The sequence below is a fragment of the Acanthaster planci genome, linkage group LG10 (genome assembly GCF_054643075.1).
Source record: "Acanthaster planci isolate LZ-2023a linkage group LG10, COTS_SCS, whole genome shotgun sequence".
NCBI classification, from domain to species: domain Eukaryota; kingdom Metazoa; phylum Echinodermata; class Asteroidea; order Valvatida; family Acanthasteridae; genus Acanthaster; species Acanthaster planci.
The window spans coordinates 3206602-3222684 of record NC_141786.1 but is presented as its reverse complement, the minus strand read 5'-3'; the positions used below and the strand labels follow the sequence as shown (position 1 = coordinate 3222684).

Below are 16083 nucleotides of genomic sequence, written 5' to 3'. Positions count from 1 at the left end.
CTGCAATGCATGGATAGCCCTTGTATTGAATGGCTTCTGTGCAACCGCTACAGCATACCCGCATTGGAAAAGGCTAGTAGGCCTATAATAAAATTACTCAGCGTCCCTCTCGCGAATTAACTCGAGAATACACGTGAAGACGCTATTTAAATTTCAAAATGGAGGTGTTACTGTTTATAAACAGTGGAAGGCAGCGGTAGCGATATTTGATCCAGTTCAAGACTAGGCTACAAATCTGTTATTTTGCAAAGCCATGATTATTTGGAATCTTTGATCTGAGGGACTGTGAAAGTGAGGTAAAAAATGAGCTTGCAGTAACTGTTCTACCATGTCTAGAAATACTATACTATTATTAAGTACATGTACATGTAGTGATGTACGGCCCTAGGCCTATTTATGCAATGCATGATGATCCCTTCACTTCAGTTTCAAGTTCAGGCCCGGCCCAGGTGCCCAGGCTACATCACTGTCATGACTGTAGGGCCTACATTGTTAATGTCAGTACTACAGACAGTAGGCCTTGATGTGGTACATGTAAACTGTGCATGCATAATCATGATAATTGCCCCCAGTTATCACTGGTTATTGGGGCATGCCCGCGCCGCATGGGGCCTTCTTTCGCATTTCGATGTCATGTCATCTGTAGCCTAGGCTGTATAGGGCCTATGTAAACAGTATGGAGTACAATACATGTACATCATGCGCACAGTTACAACTTACATGTACATGTATGATGTAGTGTGTAAACTTAACGTGAGAACCAGCGCATGAACTAACCATGCTAACACATGCACGTACTTGTTGCACTCTCTGGTTCAAAATGACGTCACACTTTGGTAGTCAGTGGTAGTGTATACATGTAGTCAGCAAAGCATGCAGGGGACACACATGTCACACCAACTACATGTACATGTAGGTTGGCGCCTCGAGTGGGCATGGTGGGGGGATTGACGCTAATTTAAACCAACCCATCAATAAAAAAAATTCCCAACTGCCTCCTTGAAAGCTGACACAGTCAATGGCAGGGTGATGTTAACCACAGTGTAACTGGTCGAGCAGGCCGGGGCGCGGATAAATGAGTACAAACTAACAACCCTAAAAAAAAGCACACAGCAACAAGACAGACTTCGTGGCAACCTCCCAAAGTTAGTATTGAAATCACACAAAGCAAACGAGTATTTACAAAGAGATCCAGAAGGCAAATTACATGTAACAAATGTAGATCAATTACATTATTGGGTAACAGTAAGTAGTAAGACCAGTGCAGGTGCGGGGCTGGAGGAGAGAGCATGGCTTAAGGTAAAGAAACCTAAACGTAGAAGTGGCTACAAAAATAAAGAAACTGAAAGAATGACCAACGTCCCAATGCACGCAGCAGGGACTCTTATATACCTGCAGAATACACCCAACTAAAAAGAGTTTGAGAAGTGTGCGCGGTATGCCCCAGGTGGAGCTCAGGTATTTGTTCTAGTCCTTTACTGTTCTGGGGAAGAACGTGTTGTCAAAAACCTTGCTGTGAGTACGGATTTGCAGTTGTTTTTTTGTCATGTTTGTATGACCCCTGGAGATTCAAACATTCGGAGTGAGGATACCATCAGAGCATCGACCTACTTGTTGATTACAACATCATGGATAATCTGTTGATTTTACGCCACGTCTCAAGGGATGACCAAGTTCCTTGAGTACATGCACATGTATGTTTATCACAGTGCCAGATGTTCTACCAACTATACAGTAGTTGTCCACTGTAATTTGGATCGTACGTACAAATCGCCTTTTTTTAAAATTAGGACATTGTCGGGCAAAAGTGGGTCCAAGTACTGGTACCTTCCGTAGGCTTTTGCTTCCATTAATTCATTTCACTCAAAATAGCTTGTACCCCGAACAAAATCCTCCGAATTCACCTCCATAATGGTCCTCTAAAGAGTCTAATGCATCTGGCTTTAGTTGGATTAGGGCAGGCGAAAGGCCTAAGTGGGAATCAGACATTCCAATAATGATGATAAGGTTTACTCACACTTGGGATGAAAAGAGAAATTTTCCCTTCAAATCGGAAATGGTCTTGTCGTCGGGCATGATGTCGCAATCTTTTTCAAATAGCGATTTAAACTGTGCCTCTAGCAGACCATTCACAAAAAGCATGCCATGTCGGCACACGTGCGCCGACGACTGATTCCTGAGCGCCGTGTGTCCGGTAACTGTGATCACATTGAAACTGTACTCTTGCTTCCATTAATTCATTTCGCTCAAATAGCTCATTGCATTGTCGTATCTCAAATCAAAATCCTCCAAAATAGTCCTTAAACTGTCTACTGCAGGTTCTAAGTATTAGTACTGGTAGTTAAGCTCTACATTTTCTTTCCAATTTGCACATTTAATTAAAAAGTCCTCCATATTGAAAATGGAAATACATTATACACGTACATGTATAACAGATTTTTGTTATAGCTTTCCATAAGTAAAGAATGATATGTATATGCATTGTGGCACAACCATTGTCCTAGGTAGGGAGTGATTCTCACCCAAATCAATATTTTGATCTTAGGTTTTAGTTGTAAAGTTGACCAGGGCAGATGAGGTGACCTACGCGTATATGTATGACCTACTGTCAAGATGATGGGTGACCAGCTGATCTTAGAGGAGGACTACGATGAGAATTACCAAGCGACAGAGGAAGGTGAGATTAAGGAGGCAAACATGGACTTGGACAAGCTGCTCTCCACTTGTCAACCAGTCTTTGACTATAAATTGCATCCCCTTGACTTTTTCTGCAAGCGAGCTTCTGGAATCCATTGTGAAGCTGCGATTGACCAATTGCACCTGCTAAATCATGTGACCTTTACTTGGTACACTGTACATGTATAAAAAATCATCAAACATGGCATCCCCTCATAGCAAAGTGTGTCATACTGTAAGTGTCATTTATCGACAGCGGATACAGTACTCAGACTACTGATGTGCTGAATGCCGTATCAAAAATCAGCGTTACTGTTGGTAAGCAACACTGAAGCAACACACTTTGCTGTGGGTTGAAGTTGTGTTTCTTGATGTTTAATTCCCACAATCATGACAATAGGTCACATGACTTAGTGGGCGCAATTGGTCAATTGATAAGTGTACAAGGAACCATGCCTTTGAAGCCTTCATACGTTCACTTGCTAATGAAGACAATTGATCTGACATGCCTAGAGTACTTATTAAAAGGGGATATATTTTTGCCGGTTTACACATGTGCAGTACACTTGTAGAATCTTCAAATGTAGGTACATGTATTTTGAAATCATTGCCTTCTTTTGACAAAATTTTTGTTCTTCCCTCAGAAATCCTGGAGTATGCTCAGGTCATTGGCATCGATGTGGACAAGGAGAAAGACTTGATGTGGATCGCGCGAGAAGGCATCAGCGCACCGTTGCCGAGTGACTGGAAGCCATGGTAACTGTCTCAGTATAAAATCTGCAAGATATTGTTTGCAGCCCATTCTCACTAAACCATATCTTGCACCCTGTTATCTTTCGATCCTCTCTCTTAATTGTTTATCAGCTGAGCATTCCGGTTACTCCTCACTATTGCCTCAGGAAAATTCAATTTCACCCACTCTTGCAAAAACCAGGTGGGACAATTACAAGTCACTATGTGTGTGGAATGAATACATTGTACATACACTGAAGACAGAACAATTGCGCAGCAATGTGCCCGTTACCGTCACATGACTGACCACAAACGACCCTTTAATTTTTTTTTTTTACCTCATCACCAGGCGACAGCTGGACTTTTTTTTTATTCCTATTTTGTTTCTTCTTTTCGCAGTCAAGACACAACGGGAGGAGACATCTACTACTTCAACTTCGCCAGCGGCGAGAGCACCTGGGACCACCCCTGCGACGAGTTCTACCGCAAGATGGTGAACGAGGAGCGGGAGAAGAAGCGACTGGTGGGGGGCGGAGCTGGGGCCGGTGGAGGGGGAGGGGCAGGAGGAGGCAGTGGTGGTGGGGGAGGAAAGAAAGACAAGAAGAAGAAAGACAAGACGGAGAAGAAAGGAAAGGAGAAGAAAGATGTTGCGGGCAAGAAACTCGGAGGGGTACTTATTTGTCGTACATGTAGAAACATCATTCACGAGCAAAGAATTTTTAATTGTTATTTTATTGTCGTAAAATTCCAGTGTCGTTCCAACATACATGTATATTTTACTCCTGCCATTAATTTCTTTGTGGGTGGGAAGATACTATGAAAATGATTCTACGGCCGTGTCCAAAACGGGCTTCCAGAGCTACGGCTAGGTCTATTGTCTGCACGTCTCCAAGCATTTCCAATGGAGTGAAGACCTAGACCTTGCTCTAGACAAGAGATTCAGAAGCAGCCTAAGTTTGACATACGTGTATACCTTGGAGCAGCTAAATGAGCACTCACCTGTGGAGGAGCACACTCAATTGACAAATAATGCAGTTTTCATGTTCTGAAATAGGGAATTGAAAATGGAAAGAGGGAAATGAAATGGAAATAAGGAATTGAAAATGGAAATATGGAAATGGAAATAGGGAATTAAAAATGGAAATATGGAAATAGGGAATTGAAAGTGGAAATATGGAAATGGAAATAGGGAATTGAAAATGGAAATATGGAAATAGGGAATTGAAAGTGGAAATATAGAAATGGAAATAAGGAATTGAAAATGGAAATATGGAAATGGAAATAGGGAATTGAAAATGGAAATATGGAAATGGAAATAGGGAATTGAAAATGAAAATAGGGAAATGGAAATAGGGAATTGAAAATGGAAATATGGAAATGGAAATAGGGAATTGAAAATGGAAATATGGAAATGGAAATAGGGAAGGTAGAGGGTTTGCGGATACACCATGTGAAAAATATCTCTTTTGAGTATGTGTGGTTCTGTAAAGAACCGAAGAGCAACTTGGAAATAGGGAAATGAAAATGGAAATAAGGAAATGAAAATGGAAATAAGGAAATGAAATGGGAATAGGGAAATGAAAATGGAAATACATGTAGGGAAATGGAAATTTGCAGTGCATGACAGACATGTAAAGAGTAGTTGGACACACCACATAAAGCCAGAGATTTTCTGAAATGTCTTCTTTATTTGGAGACATCTACATGTATGTTGGCAAATACGGTGAATCTCCATTCAGTGCAAATATTTGTAACACCTACACAAGTCTGTAGATGTTTGATCATCAGTATTTGTCCCACTGAAACCCAGAAAACAGTGGCTTTCAACTCAGTGTGCCTTTTTTTGTTCAGCCTCTGGGGCCTTTGAAGGGCGAATCCACGCTGGGGTCAACCCTAGGCGGTACAGGCACCCTGGGCAGTACAAGAGGCACAGGTCAGCTCAATCCCTTGGGGTCACTCAAGGGTGCTGGATCAACGCTCGGCTCAACACTAGGGGTGAGTTCAGACTGGAATCTGTTTTTGCTCTTCACTTTTCCCTTTGGTGAATTTGCCAGCAGATGAAATAATCAATTTGTGATTACAATTACAGGCCAGTCCTGTGGCCTTACGTCATTCAAGCGAAGATTGTAGATGGTCTCTGATAGGCTGTGTTCTTGTACATCACTGAAAATTTCACAGAGGGCTTCCTGATACATGCACAGTATATATATACATGTATATATATCCATATGGATTTTTGGTAGACTTCACCCTTTTTGCCAATTAACACTATTGGAGAGTCCGTCACTTGCATTGACTGTGCAAAATTAAAGAATGATTTTGATGCCCATAAGCTTTTCACATACTAGCGGCAACTGCAGGCATTGGTACATGTGGGTGTCTAGAACTGGCATGCCTTTCTGCATGCGCATTCAGAATCTCAGTTTAAGTGGTCTTGGTGTTGGACACGTTACATCCCCTAAATTGAAATTGTTGGCCTTTTTTTTTTTACAAAATCGTATGATGTTTTGTGCATGTGAGAGTGGAATATCCCAGAATGCGTAATATTGTAAGTAGGACAGTCAACCCCCCAAAATGTAGGTCTGTGACTGGCGCTATAGCATTGTTTTGTATATTTGTCCACAGAAATCTGGCGCCAACCTCGGAGGAACGGCAGACTCCTCCCGTTTCTTGAAGAGCAACGCTGCCAGCCAGAAGAAGAGCCAGTCCATGTCACTCAAAGGAGCCAGAGAGGAGAACATCCAGATGATGCCTGACTTCTCTGATGAGGTGAAACAAAGCTCAACCTTACCCTCCTTTGCAATTTTTGCTACTTTGTAAGTAGCCTAAGTAGCGTAGCAAATTGTCTGTGCTTAACTTTCAAGGGGGGCATCAAACCCTGTGTAATGTAAAATTTGGGGCTGGGATGTACCGGTACATGTACCTAATTCCGTAAAATTCTGTGTAACCTTGATACATATTAGGGAAGACGCTGGGAGATTGTGGACAAACCCCTTATCCTTGCAAGTCTCTCCATTTCTTTCTGATCCTTTTCCCCATTGAGGGGTGATTTGAAGAATAAGCCAAGCTACCAGATTCTCTTGGCATATTGGAGTATCCAAATGCTGAGGAGCTACTGTGCTATAGAGCCTTTGCATGGTAGCCATCTTGCAGGGCAGTTCCTTTGTTCCACAGGAAAGCCTCCTTTGTGTGTAGCCTGTTGAACTGAAGCACTGGCCTGTAGGATGGCAGCCATGTAAGCCCTCTATTGGAATAAACTTCTCATTGCTAGTTCTCAGTTGATACTTGATTCTGAACGTGCATTTGCTGAGCCAGCTCTGCGAAAACTTTGGGACGTTGGCTTTTGCCAAGAAAAACATGTTTGCCCAACCTCTTCATAAGACAAAAGGAAATATAATCTCAGACACGAATAAACTGCAGTTGAGGTAGTGTTTATCTTTCCCCAACTCTTTCATGAATTGTGTGGTTTTCTTTTTCCTTTTTGGCCTCTTAGGATTCTGGCACGCCCAGGTTAAATCTTGACCTGGACCTTCAAGATGTCGGTGGCTTAGGATATGATGTAAGAACTTTCATTTGAACTATTTTACAACTTACTATTTTGTCCCAACACGGTAGCTTACAGTTTTTGAAGAGAACATCCAAGTTTTTTCTTCTACTTACCATTTCTTTTCTAATTTGGAATCTGGTCTGGTTCCTGCCAACCTCTTTTTGGAAGCACAGCATATTACAGGGGTCCGAATAACTAAGGGCAAGTTCGGGCACAGACTAGGGTTCAACCACTAGTCAGTTGCTTTTAACAGCGCACGTGGGCAACATAGTCACACTGGGATGACTCTTGTTTAACAATTTTGTAAAATCTCGTCATCACTTGCTCTTTGCCATTGGCAGCAATTCTCGTGGCGTTTATGGTCAGGAACATCTCGAACAAATATTTTCATTTGAATATTTCCTTATTCTGATCAATGAAATCAGCTCTTGATAACTGATAACCGGCTTGCCCCAGGGTCTGGTTCCAAACAGTCGACTAGATGGTCCAAACTGTCCCTCGGTCACGCAATGGTAGTTGAACTGTGGTTAACTAGAGTTGTCGCTTGAACTTGACATTGGCCTTGGTCCATTAGACAGGTGTCTCTTAGAAATTTTGGCAGTGGCTTGGCAGCGGCTTTCAGTGGTGCATGTGCTTCTCTCAGCCTGAGCCGCATAATGTACACATGGCCTTAAGGCTGAACACTATAGATACCATTAGCTATATTTTTGGAACCATTTTCGTTTTTTTCTTGGTTGTCTTTTTTTAAACAAAGCGTGATAATCATTTGTCATATTGGAACGGGCTTCAGTCATAAAAAGAAATACCCAATGAAAACAATAATGCTCTAAAGTTGCATCCTCTGACAGTTTGCTGTCATGGTTTTGGTCAAACTAATGAGGATGGAGTTCAAATGATAACATATACAAAACATCTGTCGAGCTATAAGTGTACAATTATAGAGAAATCGGTGCAGTTTTTATCATTCTAAAGTACTCAAAAGTTGTAAAAGTAACAGCATGCACACACAGTTGATCAAGACAGCACTGTTAAGCCCAAATGGTTTGCCCTTAAAAACTCATGTTCTCTTTTCACACCTTTTGCTTTTCTGTCCATAGGACTCAGAGTCTAGTGATGGCAAACTCAAGGGAGTGGAAGTCTCGGACGATGATGACGATTTTGACAGGGTATGTATGGGGAGAGATTGGAGGGGTAACGGTCCTGGAGAATTCCTGCCAGCAAGTTATCATTGAATAATTTCAAAAATATTTGTAATGTGGATCCTGATTGGTCGATCCATGGCCCACATTTCAAAAAGATTTGTGATGTGGATCCTGATTGGTCGATCCATGGCCCACATTTCAAAAAGATTTGTAATGTGGATCCTGATTGGTCAATCCATGGCCCACATTTCAAAAAGATTTGTAATGTGGATCCTGATTGGTCGATCCATGGCCCACATTCCAAAAAGATTTGTAATGTGGATCCTGATTGGTCAATCCATGGCCCACATTTCAAAAAGATTTGTAATGTGGATCCCGATTGGTCGATCCATGGCAACAGCGGTGAGGTGCCATGGATATGGTGTGCCACACATTCCACACTGCTCTCTATGTACCGTGCTACACTCTACCATTCTGAATTGATGCAGAACTGCACAACACGTGCTGAGTTTTAAAACTCAGCACCTGTACTGGTTTAGTTTTTGGTGAATTGATAAGATCTGAAGTAAATGACTACTGCTTTTGTCTTGTATGGGTATTCTTGTCAAGCTGCTTGTATGTGTGACCTAAAACGCTCCAGTGGCTTCAAGCAGCAACATCAATGGATGTTATGTCATTAACTGCATCTATGTTCACTTGAGCGCACATGTAGGTGGGCATGGGGTTCTTCACTTGGCCAGTCCTAGATTCCCAAGGTGAACATTCAACAGAGAAGAACTTCCACACTTTCAGTAGAAATCGTCCTAGCCTTATGAAAACAGCTTTTGGTCAGGTGTGGCAGCTTAATAGGTGTATACCCCTGTGCATGTCTTTCCCCGGACTCTTCTCGGCAGGATTTTGGTCGGTTGAATCTGATGGATGCTGATGATCTCACACCTGCAGTTGCCGAAGAACCGGAGCCAATCAAATCAAGAGTGAGTCTGTGTTGTTCAGTGCATAGGCTTCTCTGTTAACTGTGAGCCCAGAATTTACTCACTGAAAACTTTTCTGCGAAGTGGACTTAAAACAATAAGAATTATCCATCCTTTTCTGGACAAGAGAGGGCGCTGTTGCTGTGAAGTCATCCAAGGAAGACATAGTTTAGTGCATAAGCTTTTCTGTTGAAACTGTGAACCCAGAATTTACTTACTGAAAATATTTCTGAGAAAGGGATTGATGCTTGCTTATTGCTATGCACATAAACAACAATGAATCAGCAAAGAAGAGAAACCTTAGTCCAGCCAAATCGACAAAAATGCAGGACTTTTTTGAGTACAAGCCAATGTAGTCCCGAGACTTTCCGCCCGAGATGTCACCACAGTTTTGGTCACAAATGGAAATAATCATTAATGCAACATCCAAAAGGGCAGTAAAATACCCTTTGAAATAGTGAACAAATGGTGAAAATAAGGTTAACTGTGACACAGCTGTACATGTATTTTGAAGGTTTGCATTAAAATAAATTGATTGCAGCTACCGTGTAAAGACATTACTCGAAAAACTCTGTGAGAGCTGCACTGTGATTCTGTCGGAGAAAATGTAAATGGGAAGTGGTCCAATGATGTCATCTGCCCCCTGCTGCTTAGGGTTGATGTACAGAGCATAGATTCAACAACACTCAGGTACATGTACAAGTACTCAAAGAGAAGACAGTTCAGTTCGACATTGTCTCGTTCTAACATTTGTTCCTACCTCTTTCAAAGTTCTTGAAAAGCAACAAAAAAGAGGAGACGAACAAAAAGGATGATGCCAAAGAGGAGAAATCGGGTGGGGCCAAGCAACCACCTGCCGCGCTGGCAGCGATGCCAGCCATCAAGGTCACCTCAGTGCTAGACACGCCCACTGTCGCAGCCGATCCAAAGCCAGAGGCCGCGCCTGCCATAGGAGAGGCGGAGCCAGAGATCGATCTGAGGGCATTGGCCGAGAAACGGGAGAGGTTAGAGAAGGACGGGGAAGAGGAGATGCAGAACGAGACGGAGGAGAGCCTAGCCAAGAAGTAAGATGGCTTTCATTGCCAGATATTCGATAGTTTTGATTGCAGCAATGTCATTTTGCACTCTAAACTGACAAATCATAGCAGTTGCCCGTCTGCATCAAGTCAACGCTTGCATGGAATTTGCCGAATTCAAAATGAGCATGTGGTATTGGCAATTTCCAAAGATGCATCTTTAGGTACCTCGTTGGAAGTTACCGTCTTTCATATGCTTTGTTCAGAGAGCTTGTATGAAAGAATGATTCCTTAGGGAGCCAATAGTCCCATGGCTGTAAACGAAGTATGTTTTTCTGCAATAATTTCATCAGTTGTGGTACTCTAATGACAGTTGTAGATAGGGGACTGTACCTTTTAAAACAGTACCCGTCAAGCTACAGGGCCTATTATTACCGGTTGTAACCGGTTGCCTGTGAAGCCAGACAGTGCTAGAGGGACAGTTACTTTGAAATCCTTGAACAAGTTCCCTCCAACCGGCCAACAATTGAAAGAGGGACAGTTTCGAGACTGTTTGTGTTTTGACCTCACGCCTAAACTTCCTCCAAATTTTGTTTGCTTTCCTCCTCGGCCAGACGTGAGGAGTACCAGAGAGACCGGGAGGAGCAGGAAGCCAAGCTGCGCAAGGACCACAAGACCTCCCTGGCCCACATGAGGAAGAAGCTAGAGAAGGAGCTGGAGGACGCCAAGCTGGAGCTCCTGGACGACAAGGAGGACAGAATGAGGAAGCTGAAGCAGGAGGCGGAGCAAACGGAGGAGGAGGAGGCAGAGAAGCTGCAGAAGGAGAGAGACAAGACTATCCGGTGAGCGTGCTCGACCTCGAGGTCACCCATCAGACGTTCTTCATGTCAGAAATGGGATGTCCTCTTTGCCCAAAGTTCATTTAAAGCAACGAACGCTCAGTGCTATCTGTGATGTCTGCTGATAAGTTCCAAACGCCTGCCGAGGTGGGATTCAAACCCACAGTGCCATGCTGAATTGCCCAACACAAAGTGTACCCAGATTAACGCAGCTACATGCACAACCCACTTGTCGCAGGAGAATGTATATACACACACAGAGATTTCATGAAGTCTGTAGAGGCAGACCATGGGTTATAAAATTTAACTGCTGTGCATGGTCTGATGTTGCCCGGCAGCGTTATAAAACATGAGGCGTCAGTATGAAATATATTCATATTGCCAAGTGACTCTAACAACTTGGTATTTGTGGCATTAGGCCGTTTTTTTTTTTTTTTTTTTTTAAACTGTCATTACACTAGAAGAGCGTTCTCCGATGGTCAGTCATACCATGAGGTCAGGACCAGTAACGACGCAGATACATGTATCGCAAGTTGACCGTTGTACCAAACCTTTTTCGGTCAATTTTTGACCAAAATAATACCATCCACTTGTGATTGAAGATACCCCCTGAATTGACATGCTTAATGTCATCCCAACACTTACTGTGTTTGGAAAAGTGTGTCACGGTTCAGTGAGCCAGTTTGCTATTCCAAAAGCGCATGCTCAGTACAAGGCTATTTGGGAGCAGCCATGGGCATGCGCCCTAGTCTGTCCTATCAGCGCAGCCATACATTGCTCTCGCGTTCGCTTTGTTCCGGAAAGACCTTGGCTTTTCGAAACACCGAACCAAGCTCACTGTATACCTATAGATGGCACAGATCTTCTCTAGAGTGCGTAACACTCAACGCATCCTTTGCTTTTCTGGTAGCGAGCTGAGGAAGAAAGTCAAAGAGGACACGGAGGAAGAAGAGGCGATGCTAATGGAGGGCAAATCGGACGCCATGAGGAAGCTCAAAGAGACCATACGCAAGGACCAACAGGAGCAAGAGGACAAGCTAAGGTCAGACCAGGCCTCATGCCCTAACCATCTGTGTCAGTAGCGTCACCGTAGGTTGGATGGGGTAAAGAAGTGGGAAGATTATCTTGAGATTGCTAAGAAGTACATCTGAACCCTGTAAACTCTCAACTCCGGAGGTACATGCGTTACCGCGAACCCTCTGGAATTGGCTAAGATCTTTCTATTATGGAGCAAATCAATAGTACATTCTTTCAAAGGTCATTGCTCCCCATTTTAAAGGAATATTGGCTGGGCTCTACCTCCCCTAATCCTAGAAAATCTTTCAAAACCTGTCGCTGGTTTTCAGAGGGATCTGAGGGGGTTAGAGTGGAAAGATGCAATGCAAAATCAATATGGAAATAGCAGGAAAAGAAAGGTCTATTCAAAAGGAAATTTTCTTTTTAAGTGAGCACGTGGTATTTTATGCAGGGGTACCTCAAGGTATTAATGAGGTATTAAGTAATGCAAATTAAAGGTACTACTTTTTGTCCAGATTTGATGTGCAAAAGTCTTGCACTGGTCCTTTTAATAATGGACACACGTACATGTACATGTAGCAGGGATGTGGTTGAAAAGTAATGGTTGCCACGTGCAGGTAGCTGACTTGGGTGTTTCATTACTTCACTGTATACATGGTGTAAAGCCTTGCACAGCTTGGGATTGTCCGTGGCGCGCCCCCTTTTTACGCAAATTGAAGCACATCTTCGGAACAGTGTTTCAACCTTTTTGGACCGCATTACAAAATTGCACAAAAGAATACACAGCATGTGCTTCTCAACAACTTACAACAGAAAGTGAAATGACCAAGGATATGAGCCACACCAGAGGGAAAGAAAGTGGTATTTTCTGTCAACCCAATGTTCACAGAGCCGACATGGACGAAGCCCTGAAGACGCTGCGAGACGAAGTGCGAGACTTGCAGGAGAACAAGACGGCCAAGCTGGAGCTGGAGAAGAAAAAGATGATGGATGCCATCAAGAAAGAGGTGGGCGGGATGGAGGAGACAGAACGGAGGGAACTACAGGACAAAAGTAGAAAGGTAACGTCGAAACAGACCTAATGATTAGACTAGCACCACCTTGCTGGGAAGTGTTCTTTTCACCCGAAAATTTTAGCCTGATTTCCGGGACTTTGGTGTAATTGTACAAGTTGGGTTCTTGTGTTAACTATTGCGCAACACGTGTTGTTCCACGGACGGTCTGAGCAAGATTTTCAGTATGTTTACTTCTGCCCCTAAAGTGTCCTCGGATGAAGGGGTCTCTCTCTCTCTGTTTTTGACTTGACTTTGTCTTAACTTCAGCGCGTGGCAAAGTGAGCCATTGTGTACTCCTTACACAGCCTCAAACTGTCCTTTCCACCATGTTGTCACCAGTGTTTCTGTGCTCTGTTTTTCATTATCAGCAATTTGAGTCCTTTGATAAAAATATCATTTTTATTATGAAGAAAAAGAACTGGGACCTATTCTCAGTGTGAAGTTTGCAGTCCTGGAAGATTTTACCATACAAGACTGTTCGAAGGTTTTCTTTGCAAATATTCATCTCAATGGTCATTTTTTTCCACCGTTCACCGGTGTTGAAGTGGAGACCATAAACAAGACCATTCGCAAGATCAGTCCCAAGTACCAGTTTGACCGGTGACAGATGAACGTTTTTGTTGAAGTTCATTTGAATATCTCATGGCTTGAATTCAGACTGGAGGTCTTACGTTGACCTGCTGACAGGTCTCCACTGCAATACCACTGTTCACTGGCTGTGTTTGTTTCGCACGGATCCAAATCAAGATCAGCGATTCTTGATTGGTTTACGGACTCCAAAACCTGCGTAGTGGATGATGCGAACCAGTTTTAGCATCAGTGATTGAGATCTATATCCAGGTGAAAGAAACAGGCCCACTGTGTTCTTGCTCCAGATTGCCATAACAAAGACAACATGCCATAAGGGTACTGAATGCTCAGCGAAAGGATTCAAAACTTCATTCCATGGCAGCAGGCTATGCACTATGCGGACTGACTAACTGGCATCTACCACCAAGATAACAAACACTCAGCAAAACTCTAGTAAAAAGTACAAGAGAAAAGCTTCCAATAGCAGTTGTCTTTGTTGACAGGTTTTGGACGATCTGAGACACAAGTTAGAGTCCGAGGAGCGGACAGCCCTCTCCGACTTGCAGAAGGCACACGACGCAGAGCTGGAAAAGAAGACAAAGGAAATGAAGCAAAAGCATGAAAGGGTGAGGTCAAAGATCAAAGGTCATATTATATACTGTAATTTTGTGAGTGGAAAGGCGCATGCCACAAGGTGTTCAGGTTTTCATGGGCAGATCAAGGAGAGAGCAATGCTGAAAGTAGAAATTATCTCATTTCCAGAACAATTCTCTTGATGTACTTCCTTAGAAAAATGGTCAGGGAGGGGGGGACAGAAAACGGAACCCAGGGGTCACTTATCTCAATTTTGTAGTCCTAAACTGAGGGGAAATGAATACACCAATCATTTGACAGGAATGGAAGTATCCCCAACCATGTTCTCACATATGCACCTGCTTATCAGGGTAGCATCCATTCTTGACAGAGGCTTCTGCATCTAGGTGTTGGTTGATGGAGAGACCAAACCAAAGTTAAAAACTTTAACCTTAGCAGTTGCATCCCTCATCTATTCGTGCTGTGCAGCAACAAGAGATGGTTTGTTTCTCAGACAGCAATGACCTCTCGCTGGTGGAAACTCGCTGCCTGTGCGCACAGGTTCACGCCGAGCATATGTGACCTTTTTCTGTTCAAACTGATGGCCTTTGCGTGATCACAGTGCAGCTAGTTGAAATAGTTCCCCTCCAGCCTGTTGTTCTTCTGCTGGTGAGGGGGTAGCTCTGGTCAGAGTGGATGGCGTAGAAACAGTGGCAGGAACGTTGGCAGATATAATAGCCTGGCCTCTCAAACGATTAATTATAAATTCATGAAATCTTCAGACAGTTTACCAATTTAACAATGTGCAACTTGACCGTGTATTAACATCTGATAATGCCCACTGAGAAGGGATCATGCCCGCTGCATAAATCACACTCTGGCACCTGGATGCAAGACAGTTTAATCGATTCCGATTAGGCAAGAGTCTTTTTGCTTGCATGCCATGCATGTGCCAAGTCCATATAAGGAGATTCTTTTGGACAACTTGCACATGGACTATACCATAAAATGGACGGGGGTGTTTGGTAAAATGAAAGTAAGATTCTAGAACGAAATCATTGAGAGTCCATCACATTTTGACTTCTTTTGACTCTGAAGTAAAAGATATTTATGAATGAGAATAAACATGCACTTGCCTGGTCTTAAACGAACATGCAGACCAGCTCAGGAGACCAAACGCGTTTAGAAACGTCCATTCTCCTGAGCCGGTCTTAAATGCACGTTTAAGACCGGCCAAGCACATGTTTGTTGCCTTATTATTGATCCTTTTCGGTTTTTTGTGATCAGGAGATGGACGACGTGAGAGCGAGATTGCAGGAAGCCCAGGCAGAGGAGAAACGGAGAGAAGAGGACAAGCTGCGACTTTCACGGGAGAAACAGTCTGCCGTACGGGACATGGAAGGAGAGGTAAGTTATAGTGTCACTGGCCCCCATGACATGACGTTGATCTGCCCTTGTCATGGTCAAAGACTGTGGTACAGTGCATGGGGGTTATGTCGATTGCAGGCAGGGCCTTCAAAGTTTGATATTTATGTTTTATTATGCAGATGGAGAACGTCTTGAAGGAGCGTAAGCAGGAAATGAAAGAGGAACAGAAGAAGGAACTTGAGAAGATGAGACGAGAACACGAGAGCAACATGAAGACGACCAAGAGGGAGATGGAAGAACTGGTATGCATTAGTGCTGGGACAGTTACTCAGATAACCAAATAACCAGTTTCTGACTTACCGAATAACTGAAGAAAATCTACACACCAGTGGCTTGCCCCGTGCAGCCTGGAACTTGTCAATGTTCAGCAGTTTCTTTAACTGTTGATGAAAGAGTGGATAATAGCAATATAGCTGTCGGTTTGGAACCTGTGTTAGGTTCTGTCTGAAAAGGGTATTGTCTGTGAGAGAACTTGGAGATTTTGTGCCTGGTTCCAAAGAAAAAGGCAAAGAAATCT

General features: G+C 43.2%; 1 protein-coding gene across 2 annotated transcripts in view; it reads left to right on the top strand.

The window, feature by feature from the left end:
- The first annotated feature begins 114 nt into the window (after positions 1 to 114).
- The window catches only part of LOC110984332 (uncharacterized), a 30622-nt gene continuing 14653 nt past the window's right edge, over positions 115 to 16083 (top strand). For both annotated transcript variants that reach the window (XM_087142651.1, XM_022244389.2), the window contains exons 1-16: positions 115 to 296; positions 2546 to 2677; positions 3321 to 3432; positions 3808 to 4078; positions 5260 to 5403; positions 6034 to 6177; positions 6902 to 6967; positions 8053 to 8121; positions 8991 to 9071; positions 9840 to 10132; positions 10699 to 10926; positions 11834 to 11965; positions 12830 to 13001; positions 14069 to 14191; positions 15426 to 15545; positions 15686 to 15808. In XM_087142651.1, coding sequence (XP_086998777.1) covers positions 2614 to 2677; positions 3321 to 3432; positions 3808 to 4078; positions 5260 to 5403; positions 6034 to 6177; positions 6902 to 6967; positions 8053 to 8121; positions 8991 to 9071; positions 9840 to 10132; positions 10699 to 10926; positions 11834 to 11965; positions 12830 to 13001; positions 14069 to 14191; positions 15426 to 15545; positions 15686 to 15808 — 2142 coding nt within the window. In that variant the 5' untranslated portion in view covers positions 115 to 296; positions 2546 to 2613. The remainder of the gene's footprint in view (positions 297 to 2545; positions 2678 to 3320; positions 3433 to 3807; positions 4079 to 5259; positions 5404 to 6033; positions 6178 to 6901; positions 6968 to 8052; positions 8122 to 8990; positions 9072 to 9839; positions 10133 to 10698; positions 10927 to 11833; positions 11966 to 12829; positions 13002 to 14068; positions 14192 to 15425; positions 15546 to 15685; positions 15809 to 16083) is intronic.